Source organism: Uloborus diversus, chromosome 6 (assembly GCF_026930045.1).
Source record: "Uloborus diversus isolate 005 chromosome 6, Udiv.v.3.1, whole genome shotgun sequence".
Lineage (NCBI taxonomy): Eukaryota > Metazoa > Arthropoda > Arachnida > Araneae > Uloboridae > Uloborus > Uloborus diversus.
Genome location: NC_072736.1, coordinates 68958126 through 68973181, shown reverse-complemented (window position 1 = coordinate 68973181; position 15056 = coordinate 68958126). Strand labels below are relative to the sequence as shown.

Genomic DNA, 15056 nt, shown 5'->3' with positions numbered 1-15056 from the left:
CAAACCCTGCTTACCAAAGTTTTGGATTGCCAAAGTTGCAGAACGGTTTCAACCGAGTTTTGAGCGCCCTTGAACAAAAAAGGTTGGACTAAGGATTGCACCACTTCCTGCGTCTCTAAAGCGGTTTCCCGTTCATCACACCCTTTTTACGGGGGAAAAAATAGAGTAAAAAGGTCCAACGAAATGGCATGAGAAGGGGGCGGAAAGTTTGAGGTAGGTTTTTTGGGCTTCTCAGGATTTACACTTTCTGACATCCCTGGGCTCTAGACTGAAAGCGACAGTAGATAAGCTTCTCCAAATGATTCCTACCCCCTGAGAAAAACTATGAAGGGTGTGAGCCATTTTTGGAAACCTTCCTCAATTTGCTTCCAGACAATAAACAGCAGGTTTTCCAAAAAATTACAATTGACTTTGAAAAATGTTTGACATAACAAGGTTTTAATTAAAAACTCTTCAACATAAAAATGAAAAATAACGTTAGATAAATACGCAAAATTAAGGGGAAAAATAATTTTTCGTCATATCAAGGATTTCGAGATATCAAAGTTCGAGATATCGAGAGTACACTATATTTACATTTTTTACTACAATCCAAGGACTATAATACTCATGTAAATATTGTAGAATAGAAAAGAGAAAAGTTCAACCAGGATGCAGAAGCTATGACACTGCATGCACAGAATCAGATTATATGTTGTCTGAAGAAGCTGAAGGAAGTGAGTGAACCGTCTGACAGTGAAGATGATTAAACCTAAATTTGAACATATTTTTCAATGCAGTGTAAAAAATATAAAACAGATTTTTCCTCTGTAAATTAAATTTTAAAAGAGCAATAAATTTTTTTTAAATAAGACTTTTAAAATTAAAATCTATATTTGTTGCAAAAAATGCTTTGAAATTAAAAAAAAAAATCACTATTCAAAGACAGTTCTCTTAAATGAAAATCATCATTATAAATTAAGTAAACTCAAAAATCCATAAGTTCAAATCTTTTGCATAGATAACAAAAGAGCGTTTAAATTTTAACAAAAAGGAAAAACGTTTTACATTTTAATTTAAAAAACAAACTAAGAAATTTCATCTAACAATTTTCTATTTGTTTTAAAGACAAAACCATTTGAATTTGTAACTTTCAGGATATATCTTTTCTTTTTTCTCCCTTGATAGAAACATAAGTTGGAAATTAACTAAGATTACAAAATTCATAAAAATAATTAATATAAATTAATATACTCTCATCTCCAAAATTAAGTTCCTACCAAATTTATTTTTAAAGAATAAAAAGATAGTTTATATTCCTTCAGAATGCATACGAGCAACATACTTCATAAAAGATAAGTAATCAGACAGCTCTGGCACATTGGTAATACTGGTCATTCCTTTACTTATCAAAGTCCCTTCTAAAGTCACTTGTAAATCTGTCAATGCAGTCTCAACATCTTCATCATCATGATACACTTCAGGCTGAGGATGATTTGCTTGCAAATTTACTTGCACCTATTACATACAAATTAAATTACTATTTAACATAGAATATAATCACTAAATATACACACACATACAGCATACTACACATATCTCTAAATATCTGTGTGCACATGGGGGGGGGGGGGGTACTAAGTTACAAAAACAAAGTTTTGTAGGGGCCCCCCTCCTTTGTGATTATTTGTGTTTTTTGGAGCTTTTTTTTTGGTGATTATTTGTTCACTGGATTATCATGGTGCAATCTTGGACTGGCCATTGAAATGATCAGGCAGGACATTTTATGGTGTACACTTCTGAAAAAGAACTTTCTGTTGTTTCCTCTCAGTTGAAAACAATGTTAAAGAAATATATAAATAAATTATGGCAAAAGAGAACTATAGTATTCTTTATTATATCTTTTTTTCAGCCATATGGGCACAATATTTGTAGATTATTTTACCTCATCTTTAGCTGGGCTACATACTCACAAGCTATGATTCTATGCTCTTCAAATTATGAATTCTACCTACATTAGTTTGTTTAAAGTAGAAAATTGAAAAAAAAAAAAAGCATCCCATAACACATTAATAGCTTATGAAAAGAACACATCTACAGGTTTATTTCTTTATGAGAATTTGATAAATAACTCTTCATAATTTTGAGAAACATTTTTTGGTAAATATCCAAACTAAAGTTCCCTTCCAGGAAAAAAATTAGGTTGGGAAATCGTAATTAATGTGGATGGTATTTTCTGTGTCAACAATTGTTTTAATATATATTTATCATATAATAATAAAACAAAAACATTGGAAGGCCAAACATTTTTATATTCAGATGTGGCAACTTTTATCTGTGTAAGTACAAAATTTGTGCACATATTTTTGAATTGCTTGTGTATTTTTAGTGCATATTTGAATAATTTTTGAGCGCATAGAATCCAGGCTCTTTTGTGAACGTAATAGTAAAGCCAAAAAGGGGAATCTTTTTCTTGGGGGGCTCTGTAATACTGAGGGGGCACCATCGCTGGTGTGTGGGGTGGGGTGAAGGCTCCTGACTAGGGGCTGGGCGATATCAGAATTTTAATACCGCAATGTATCGCTCTCCTAATATCGATATTTTGGGTATATCAATATATTTAGGTTATTAAATGCAACATTTTATGGGAGGGGGGGGGGAGGAGGTTGAAAAGATTATAAATGCAATGACTAGTGTCTGCAACAGAGAAAAGCTATTGGCAATCTTGGTGAATAAATATTTCAGCGATTTATTCTAACAATAATAGCTACAGAAAGGATGCTCATGTGTGTGTGTGTGTGCGAGGGGGGAGGGGTGGTATAATGAGGCAGATTATACTAATGAAACTTTTAGAGGAATTACTTTAGAAGAATATAAATCTTTTTATTAGTGGGTCAACTCTTGGGAGAAAGAGCGGGCTTGGTAAAATTGAGGGGTGCCATCGCAGTTGGGGAGAATGGGTACACCTAGTTACATCATCTGCATACCAAGATCTGCAACAGGGAAATGCCATCGGACATCTTGATAAGTAAATATTACATCGATTTATTCGAATAATAATAGCTAAAGCAGGTGTGCCCATGGGGGGAAGGGGGGGGGGTCATGATGCTGAGATACCTTTAAAATTATCAGAGAAGTTATTTTGAAAGGAGTTTAGTTTCTTCAATAGAAGATTTCATTTTGCGGGAAGTGCTATAAAACGGAGGGTGCCATTGCAGTTGGAGGGGGAGGGGAGCAATTATAACTGTATCATCTGTTTATTAACATCTACAACAGAGAAAAGCCATCAAATATCTTGGAAGGTAATTTTTTCAACAATTTATGCGAATAATAATAGCAAAAGCAGGGGCCCTTGTAGAGGGGGGGGGGGGGGGTCATGAGGCAGACAATGCCATTGAAATTTTTAGAGAAGTTTTTTTATAAGGATTTTAGTCTCTGTAATAGATGGTGGCATTTTTTTTGTTTGGGGAGGGGGTGATAAAATTGAGGGCACCACCGCACTTGGGAGGGAAATAGGAACCCCTAGCTACATCATATACATTATAAGATCTAAAATACAGAAAAGTCATTGAACATCTTGATAAGCAAATATTCCAGCAATTTAGTTGAATAATAATAATAATAGTTAGAACAGGGTAACCATTGGGAGGGGGGGCTTGAAGTTGACTATACCATCGACATTGTGAAAGAACTTATATTAAAAAGATTTTAGTCCCTTAAATATTCTTGTTTTTTATATTCCAGCAATTTAGTCGAATAATAACAATAGCTAGAACAGGGTAACCATTTGGGGGGGGGGGGGCTTGGAGTTGACTATACCATTGACAATATGAAAGAACTTATATTAAAACGTTTTTAGTCTCCTAAATATTCTTGTTTTTTTTTCGGGGGGGGGGGGGGATGTTCAGTAAAATTAAAACTGAAGGGGGTCATTATACTTATTAGGGGTTGGCAGCCCTAGCATTATTATCTATATATTAAGATCGGCAATAGAAAAAAGCCTATGGAAATCTTCAAAAGTTAATATTTCAGCAATTTATTCTAATAATAGCTAAAGCTGAGGTACCCATTTGAGGTGGGAGGGGGGGGGGGGCATGAAGCTGACTATATCACTGAAATCATTAGAGAAGTTATTTTTAAAGGATTTTAGACTCTTCAATTCAATAGAGGAGCCCGTTTCTTTTTTTTTGAGGGGGGGAAGACGCTTGGTAAAATTGAGGGGTGTTGTCGCACTTGGGGGAATGGGCTTTCCTAACTATACTATTTGTATATCAAGATCTGCAATGCAGAAAAGTCATTGGACATTTTGAAAGGACATTAAAGTAGTTTATCTCAATAATAATTGCTAAAGCAGGGATGCTCGTGGAGCGGGGGGGGGGGGGGGGGCAAGAGGCAGATTATACAGTTGAAATCATCAGAAGGTTTACTTTAAAAGGATTTTAGTCTAATAGAGGATCTTGCTTTTTGGGGGGGGGGGGAATAGCAAAATTGAGGGGGGGGATAATAGCCAACGCACTTGGGGATAATGGCACTCCTAGCTATATCATCTACATATTAAGGTCTGCAATAGAGAAAAGTCATTGGAAATCTTGATCAGTAAATATTTCAGCAATTTGCCCTAACACTAACAGCTGAAATAAGGGCGTTTAGCGTGGTGGTGGGGGGGGGGGGGGGGTCACGAGACAGACTTTAATACTGAAATTTTTTATTAAGTTATTTGAAATGGATTTTGGTCTCTTTAACAAGAGTTTACATTTCTCTTCAGAGGGGGGGGGGGGGGTCTTTAAAATTCAAGCGGTCATCTTTTTTTTTTGAGGAGAGAGAGGAGACTTGGGCCTATATCTATGCATATCAAGATCTGCAAATGATAAAAGCCCTCGGACATCTTGATAAGTAATATTACAGTAATTGTTTCGAATAATATTCGCTACAGCTAACCCCCCCCCCCCGCTCATGTGGTGAGAGGGGTCGCAGCATAGACCAACTTGTTGAAACTTTTACAAAGGGTGCTTGAAAGTTTAAAATCTTTATGAAACAGACCTCTTTATCGGGGAATCGCATTATAAGAGGGGGGGAGGTGCCGTGTAAACTTTTGAGGGATGGTACCACCCTCCACCCATATTTAAATCATCTGCACATTAAAATTTTCTTCCTTTACATCATTTGCAAAAACCATGCAAGTTCAGAAATGTAAGCTCATTTTTGATTTTCTACAAAAACCGATGTTTCCCAGAAAACCAGAAATCCTAATAAATGCTACCCTAATTCCGCAACCTATGTTCAATAAGTCTTATCAAATAAAATATCGGACATTGAACGAACAAGATATAACTTCGCTAGTTCCGATTCCATTTCGAAAGAAAACGCAATCGGCATTTCCTTGACAGCAAACTGGCAACCGTCGAAATCAAAAGACATGCACACATGGCTTTAATTCTCGAACCACGTAACTAGCGATCCTTCCCGTAACTAACCTACAATGTCGGAAGTTCGCAGATGTACGTAATTATTCATTTAACCCAATGAGCAGTGTCTATTTTGGATTCTATCTGAGTAACTGAATACAACAAGTGAATTAATTCTCTTACAGCAATCCTGTTGGCTTTAAACACGGCGCGGTGCTGCTTTCCAGATCCACAAAACACTCGTAGCACCAAAATTGGCGAGATGCAATTTTTTTGTTCTGCAAAGCACGAAAATACTCGAAAATTTTGCTTGTGATCAGGTCAATGAAAAAAGGCATGAAAATCCATAAAACTTCTAGGAAATCTGGAGGAATTGACAGGCATGATCCACTCATTAAGCACAAAGAATTATGAATGAATATGTATTTTTAAGTCATTATTTCAATTAGTTCTTAATTAAACCCGGTTCTTCGATATATCAGACAGATTGAAATCTGAATATCGTTACCACGGTAATAAATATATATCGATATATAACAATTTATCGGTACATTGCTCAGCCCCACTCCTGAGAGAACCATAAAATAGTTCCAAACAATGAAAAAATACTCCTAAATTACACATAAACCGAATTTTAGATAACTTAGATAAATGTGTTTTAACAAATTTTGCACATAACAAATCTTTTTACAGAACTTTGATCTCAAAGAGAGGTATTCTGGTACTCTATTTATAAGCAAAATCTTACTGGTCATTGCATCTTACAGCAACATCTTGCTATTTATGGGTGTCATTAATGACCGTACCTGCAGGAGCTGCATAGTCAATGAGGAAATTTACTCTCATCTTATGTGATTGCAAAGTGTTATATGACAATAAGTTTGAACAACTTGGTCAACATATAATCAAACCTAGGAAGATTCAAATGACATTGCCTTAAATATGTTTGCTGTGAGTTTTGCTTCAGCTATACCTTTTCTTTAAGACTTTTGTTGGGGAATTAGGAAAATAGACTTCTGGTCACAAGGCTTGGTTCAGTTAAGTCCTCTTTCCTACATTTCATTTCATTTATAAGCATACAAGTAAAAAAAAAAAAACCAGTGAAATGTGTAATTTTATACATTTTGAGAACTATTACAGGGTTCATATCCAAGTTTGAAAATGAAAAGTAATGAGTTTTGCAGGAGTTCATTTTACTTTTTAAGGACTAGTTTCTTGTTTAAAGGGGCATTTTTTAAAACATAAAACAGAAAAAAATATGAACAACTCTAATATTTATTTTTGCTTTTTTATACAGTAAATTGAAAGAACAAACATACCTACTAAATTTATAGTAAAATATGCATTTACTGCTTCTTAGACTTGAGCCGTCTTGGAATCAAATTCATATAGGAGGGGGGGGGGAATAAAATGTTTTGAAAATGAGCGACATCGATTAAAAATTTGATTTTCTCAAAAAAAAAAAAAAAATGTACTAACAATTTCCAAACAAAAAAAAAAAGACTTTAAAAAATGAAATAATAGCTAAAAAAAAACTACAATAAGCTGACTAAAAGTAGTAGGGGCGAAAATAACTTTCAACTATCAAAATAATTGAAATATTTACAGGATACAAAAGGACAAACTTCAAACACAACATACACTTTTTGGCAAAGCTTGTTTTTCGTTTTGGCCTAGAAACATAAGGTTATTCATACCAGATTGAAATACAGAAAATTCAATTTAAACATTAGGGATCCTTTTGAAAAAATTGTACATTGTGTTTTAATTTTAAAAATTGATCAAAATTTTGTAGACCATTTCAAAACTGTTGTGTGACTCTACGCTAATAAACATAGAAAACTGACTAGTTTTGAAAATTTTTCTTCTAAGAAGTATGAAAATTATAATTCTAGGAAATAGTGCCTCTAGCTGTGATAACCAGGCTGTCTGGTATATTGCAAGCGGTACCACTCTTTAGCTATTAAGTCAGAAAGTTAAGTCCATACTTAACTTTCTGACATTCAACACACTAAAAGGCAGGAATTTTGTTAAAAACTTTTCAATTTAATGATTTTAATAAAAATACAAATGAACTTAATTTTTTTGCCTCTTCACAAGACATAGTAAGCATCATAAATGCAAAAAAATATTATACCCGTGGCGGATGTAAAGAGATTGTGATTTTGAAAGTGAACCTGTTAAAAGTGTGAAGAGCGGCACATAAGAGAATTTAAGTAAATTGTTTTAGAATTGCATTTTAGAGCTCTACAATAAATGTGTTATTAATAACAATAGAGGTAAGTAAAGCAAAAATCAAACTAAACCAGCGATTTAGATTTTAACTTTTTGACTCTCATAAAGGACACAGAATTTGGTTTGAAAATTTTAACTTTGTGGTTTTATAGGAATAAAAAGAAATTTCATTCATTTACGCTCCAAAAAAGCATAATCAGCATTAAAAATCAGAAAAATTTCGATTCTCATATTGGATGCAATGAGATTGCTTTAATCAAAATAAAAGTATCAAAAGTCTAAAAATGGCAAATAAAAGAATTTATTAAAGCAAAAAAAAAAAAAAAAAAACTCTAGAATGGTACTTTAACAAGTCTACAAGATGTTATATTAGAAAAATTATCAATATAATCATTAGAAATTTGGGAAAAAAAATTTCGGATGTGGGGAAAAAAATAGTTTAACGAAAACGGATTTCCGGTATTGACAGATGAAAAACTTGCGGAATTCCAGCAAAATTCAGTATAATCACTTATATCGCATTGGCGATACAAGAAAATCTTAAGGTCATGTAGAATAAAAAAATAAGGAGTTTGTAAGGAGATAATTGCAAAATTCAGGAGTTTTAAGGGTCCTTATTTTCTTTTTTTTTTAAAGCGGGAGTTTATACGGAGATTGTAAGGAGCGTACGAACCTTGTGTTATGAAAGTTACTTCAGATTCGTATTTTCAACATGAAAGAAACTTGGACTAACCTGCAAAGCTGAAAAAAGCATCATCTCTTCTTCAGTGCAATCAATTTCTTCTGCTAAAATCTGCCATTTTGCTTGCTCATAGATTTGATTGATTCTCACAGCATCATACTAAAAACATTAAAGGGAATACTTTATTAATCTTCAAAGAAAAATATAGTATAATAATATTTTTTTCTTCATTTCTAAAACTGTCTCAGTATTGTCCTGACTATATAAATAATCATCTTTCTATTTGAAAAACATATTTCCATTACAAAATTGAATACATAATACTACAGCATCAATTTTTTCCCTTTTTTATCCCCCTTTTTCAAAGTACAGTATAACCTCAATTTAACAATTGCCAAGGGACTGGAAAAAGTTATCGTTAAATTGAATAGCACAGACACTTAATACAGTCACATCCAGACCAGTGAAATGTATCATTAAATTGAGGAAATCGTTAAATGGGATATCGTTAAATCGAAGTTATGAACATGCTTCATGTAAAAATGTTAAAATAATAATAATTTCACATGAAATTGGTCTTGGTTCTAATTCAAAGTATAGTTAGGTCTTAACAACAGGACTATGTAATGTTGAACGTAACGCAAAGAAAAATACTTTTTTGTTGAACGAGGCTTTAAGACATTTTACCTCATAGCAACCAAATTGCAAAGGGGCCCACCTTGGCTCTCGGTGACCCTGGGCATGATGGGAAAATCTTTGAAAGGAGTATTCTTACAGGCTTTCCAATAGTATCAAATTTAGAACGATAAGTTAATCTTCTTTCCACTTGGAAAGGTTTTTGGTTTAAAATTGAAATTAATCAAAGAACAAATTCATGTTCTGAGAAAAATGCTTCGAGGTGCACTAAGACTATATGCAAGGTACCTGCAACCAAAACTTTGTACTTTTATATGGCAAGGATGTAATTGAACAGCACATTTGAATTATAAGGAGAAAAGAAATGACCTATGCTAATACAACAATCAGATTTAACTCATTAAATTAAAGAGGGAAAAAAAGATAAATACATAAATAAATAAGAAACAATTCAGACCTTGGGATTTAAGTCGTAGAAGGAGTAAAACTTAAACCTCAACAAAAGTGTATCAAATTCTCTAATATCTTGCTCCATAATGGACAAAGATGAATCCAACCAGCTAAAAAAGATGAAAATTACAATGCATAGTGAAGGACAATTACTAAACATGATTATTGAAACAACATAAATTTAAAAACACTGTAGCAAAGCTAGAACAAATCATTCTGAATTCAGTATGTACACAGGGTTCATATACTAGTGGTTAAAAAAAATTCCCTGACCTTTTCCAGGTAGTTTTCTAGTTAACTCCAGGCTACTTGTTTCATTCAAAATTAAGTTTTAATTACAACATTTTCAAAATAATTAAAATTGTTTAAAGTAGCAATGCAAAAGAACTGAAACTTTTCCCCTTAGATTTATGTTAAAAAAAAAAGGATATTTTTTCTTTTATCTCTCAAAATTTATTATTACTACTGTGCTTTAACGTTTTGTTCCAAATTGTTTTCATTTGTTTACTACTTTTTGAAAACAAAGTACATACTTTCAACTTATTTTAATGTTTATAGATTAAATTAATATTAGAATTTTGCTGTAATTGGGCAGCAATATTTTAGCATGCGCTTTTGGTTTACAATACTTCTTTTTATTTTCTTATTAGTAAATAACACAAAACAAGGACAATAACTTACTGCAAAAAATCATTACTTTTTTCTTTCGCATATTAATGGGTGCTTACTTTAAAATTATTCTTTTCTAGAAAGTTATTAATTTTTACAAATTCATAATTTCTTGCACATTTTAGATTACTTTCAATAGTTTACATTGAGAAAAACATCAAATTCTGCTTTTGGAAGTTTACGGCTACTTCCATCTTGCAAATGACCAAATATGGCGACTAAATGAAAAATTTAAGATAATAAGTAAAATTTCTGTATTTGTAGCATAAAAGTAGTTATAAATAAACTAGAGGACCCGAGAGACGTTGTTCTGTTCAAAATTTGTAAATTGAAAAGTGAAAAAGCTTAAATAAACTATCAAGTGTTTGAACCGTTTTGTTGAAATAAATAAGCAAAAAGAAAATGTTTCAAGCTGCTTGGTGTCAGAATGAGTATATTTATTACAACTTCATTTATCTAATGCCCACTGAGCAGTTTTATTAACTATTCTTTCCCCCGTACTTGATGGCTTGTTCCTTCAGTCATACTCAAAGGATAAAAAGGTCCTCAGATATTAAGTGCAAAAAACTAACTACTCATCTAGAGCAAACGAAAAATCCTGCTGCAACATCTCCCATATGAAAAGAATAAAACAATCGAAAGGATATCATTTAAAAAACTGATAAAGGTAAAAACAGTTCTCTGACTAAGCAAAAATCACTCATCCCTCTCACCTCCCAATGTAAAATTCAACTAAAATGACTAAAAACTCTTTAAAAGCGAAAAACAATTCTTTGCCATTTGAAATATTTCCCCAAACAAACAAAAATACAATAAATTACATTAACAGTAGCTTTAAGATGTAAACAAATGATCACGTTGCTCTATTGTTCATAACCAAAGTCGCCAAGCTACCACGTTACTTTAGTCGGTGGAGTTCGTGCAAAAACATTTCACTTCCGGATACCAGTATGAAATTTTGTACAGCACTTATGTTCATATAATAGAGCAAATAAACGCCGGGAGGCAATTGATTGGAGGTCAAGACCCCCCTGTGGTGACGTCATCAAAATGGCTGCCATGTATTGGTTAGCACGTTGGTTTAACTGCTTAGAACTACATAATTGGTCATAATTTTGTAAAATTCAAATACATTATCTGAAAGCCGTTTAAAAAAGCTCTTCAACAGTGCTTAGTTATATTTTCTACTAACGGTACCCGCACGGCTTTGCTCGTAGTAGAAAAATTAAAAGTTCATTTGATTCGCCTGTATATTTACTAACAATGGATGATGAATTTTTCCTCAATTTGCTATATTAATTTGCTTGGCCATTTTACGGTTCCTTCCTTCCTTCCTCAGGTGCAAGACAGTCCTGGGTGGGCCCTGGCCTTTCCAACAACTGTTTCATGTTACGGTTTCACGTTACAATAATTTTGTAATTTATTCGTCCACGTTATGATAATTTGCTCGGTAAAATATTCTTAAAATTGAAATAGAAAAAGAACAAAATCGAATTTTCGAAAAATCGCTTCGAGGTGCACACCCCCATGTTACAATTTAATTCTGTGCCAAGTTTTGGGAAAATAGGCCGAACGGTTTAGGTGCTATGCTCGTCACAGAGAGACATCTGGACAGTTATCCCGACAAACTTTGAGCTTTATTATTAGTAAAGAAGACAAATAGTTTAATTATTATTACAATATCAACGTGAAAATTGGTAGGAAAACAATGACTTTCCTGTATTCTGCGATATTGGAGTACAATTTTTACTGTTATACCTGCATTATAAAAGAACCTTTCCAATTTCATTAAATTTAAATTTGTACTTCATGTTTTAACATTTTTTGTCAGTATAGTACTTTTATATTGAATGAAAGAAAGGTTAAAATGCAGAAATAATCAAAGTCACCGCCCCAAATGGATCGAGAACTTAATTATTAATGCTATCTTATAATAAAACAATTTTGTTAAAATGCTTACATTTTAAACATATAAGGCAAATAGACGAAAATTACATGTTTTAATACAAAGAAAAAGTACCTGTTATAACAAAAACCGAAATAAGTTTTTTTAAAGAACATTTTACTTATTGCACTGACCCTCACAACTACAAAGGAGTGTACAATTCAGATCTGATTTGACGCATCGACAGCGTGTAGACATCTCTTTGCACTTGCCTGATATAAGTTCCTGAATTTTCTCCATTGTTATTTCGGGGTGTGCATACCAAAGGGGTTAAAACTCTTCACCGATTTTTACCCATCCCCACTGATATGGATCCAAGAGCTGAAAACATTTTGTCCATAGTAAATACTGTAATATTGCTCTCTTAAGGTGATGCAGAAGATCATTGCTAGATGGTGGAATACAGTCAACTGGTCTGTTTTACTGGGTGAAGAAAATTCTCCTAGCCTCATTTGCGGTTTCCATTGAGCTTGATGAATTATCATTCACGTCAGGACTTCGAAGCACTGAATAAGTAAGAAAGGCTCATCGTCTTCATTGATGCTCTCGGGTACTTTAGTATAGTGCCGGTTAGTTTAATAAAAAGGCAGAAGATCTGGAACACCTTGTGGAACTTTAGGGTGCAAAATGTAGATTGGAAGATACCGCAGATATTTTCCACTTCCATATACTCCACCCATAGCTCTTGCAGTTTCGGAACTCAGAACATAGCAATCACTACATCATCACTGTCAACAGTTTTCACGGTGATCTTTGCATGACCTGAGCATTTCGAGTATTCATGCTGCACATAAAGGAATAGCCTTGCATCGGCTTCTTCGTGGGATACGGGAGGCATGGTTTCAAAACCGTTCTTGACTCAAGCAATTACAGTGTCTTTGTAGGAGCATACAACCTGCTTTTCATCTGGTAGATCCATCTTCACGAGATTTTCTGCCAACAATTCGAAAAGCTCTTCTTTATTTTCATCTTTCGCAAGAAATTTAGTAAATAACTTTGGTATCAAAACATTGGATTTAATACTCATTCTTGGTCCAGATCCTCTCTATTGTCTCGTGTCGCTTTTCAAACTTCCTTTTGAATACCGGTCAAAAACTAAATCTACCCTATGAACCCTTTTTAGTCTCATTAATATTCACAATCTGATCGCAATTTTGTTGGACAGTTCCAGTAGACTGAGGAACAAGCATGGAATCAGTGCAGCCCCATAAATGAACAATTGCTTCCGGAATAGCTGTCAAAACCAGTCCAGTTGATTAGACGATACAAGAAACTACGTCGGACTTTTTTCTTGGTTTCCTAAATTTGCCGAGGTTGGATATAGAAGGTGGACACGAGCTGTTATCATGAGAAAAAATTCTTTTACATCCATTTGAATTACTTGGCAGGCAACACATAGCTTAGTAAAAAGAGTGCTGCCCCTCCTCAAATCAACAATGTTTTGCTTCTCTTTGGACAGAACAGATATATTTTTCTGCTCCTTAAGAGGAGATTGTTTCTTTTAATAACATCATGTATGGATAATTTTCTTAACACTAAGCGATCTTCTACAAATGTATTGAATTGGCTTGCGCTAACATCACAGAAATGGCACTTTTTTCCGAGAGAACAATTTTGTTGCTGTTTACTGTAGTTAAATCGTCATCTTCGAAAGGATTCCCGTGTTCTTCAAATGTTTCAACTAGGCTGGAAACATGAGTTTCATACCGAATACAAAAGCTTCTAATATCTTCATGTATCTAGTATCTAGCTTTTCAGTATTGACATCAGACTTCAGGCTCTGATTTTCTTCAAACTTTCCAATCATGCGCACAACTATTCTTGTCCAGCAACCATCCACTGTATTAATGACGCCTCATGACTTAAACGTGATAGATTAGTTGATGATTTTTAAATCAATTTGTTGTTTTGCTCATGCAAATGGTCGTGTGCCATCCTGGAAAATTTCCTCTCAGTTTTGGAGCCAGATAAATTTCCCCTATGAAACTCCCGAAAAATAGCTGGATGCATTTCTGGTAACTGCTTCAAATTGAACAGAAATACTGAAGGCCATCGGGCATAATTTGTATGATCAAGAACAAACATCCATAAACATATGTTCTCAAGAGTTACAGTAAAATCTGAGAAATTTCCTTGAAGAATAGTGCGCATCAGATTTAAAAATATACATTCTAGCTCCATGGTGATCTTCCAGTACTTAAACTGAGGCAATTCTTCTGATCTTCGCTTAACCCAGTCTGTAAATGTTTCCTCTGTATCTTTTCGATTTTGATACGCTTTCTCTAACAGAACTTGGAGAGTAGTTACAGCAAAGTCGTGAGCTTATCGAACTTCTCTTCATATGCGAAACTTTTAGTGTTCTTTCTGCTCTTCCCGATGTTGTTACATGAGCTTCTACTAGAAGTTCAGTTCAACCACTTCCTTCAAGCCATGTACCTATTGCAGATGAAACAGCCATTTCTATGTGGAGACCACCTGACATGACCAACATTTTATCTTCGCCATACTCATTCAGCATAGCCCACTGAATAGATTTTAGCAGGGCGTAGATGGGACCCAGATTACAAACACTCAATTCATTAAATATTTTACTTTTTCAAAAGCACATGAAAGAAATGATTGCAAGCTAGGTTAGTATTTTGAGGTCACATGGACCAAATGAAGAAGAAACATTTATTCTAAAAAATATTACGAGTTTTAAATACGTTTTGTTTATTGAAAAGGACATAAAGAAATGAATGCAAGCTATATGATAATTTTAATGCTAGATGGAACCAACAATTTAAGTTATTGATTTCAAACCGTAACAGATTTATATGACTGATCTTTATTTGATATTATTTGCTACAGCATTAACCAGTCAAATATTCAGTTATTGAAAATTATATCTGAATAATAAACATATCACTATGGAATTAATTATTGCTGAGAACAGCAGAACTGGAAAGAAACAAGCTAGGCGGACTGCAATCCAAAGTTACAGCTTATTGGTGGGGAAAAAATCGAATAGTCGTTCTGATTCTTGCCGCTAGACGGCAGACGTTCTCACTTGCAG

At 33.8% G+C, this 15056-nt stretch overlaps 1 protein-coding gene across 1 annotated transcript in view; it reads right to left on the bottom strand.

Moving 5' to 3' along the window:
- LOC129225294 (unc-112-related protein-like) overlaps positions 1-15056 on the bottom strand; it is a 65114-nt gene that overhangs the window by 18511 nt on the left and 31547 nt on the right. Inside the window, exons 6-8 of the mRNA XM_054859882.1 lie at positions 9395-9497; positions 8353-8460; positions 1325-1497 (exon numbers count right to left, since the gene is read on the bottom strand). Of these exons, the coding sequence (XP_054715857.1) occupies positions 1325-1497; positions 8353-8460; positions 9395-9497 (384 nt within the window). The remainder of the gene's footprint in view (positions 1-1324; positions 1498-8352; positions 8461-9394; positions 9498-15056) is intronic.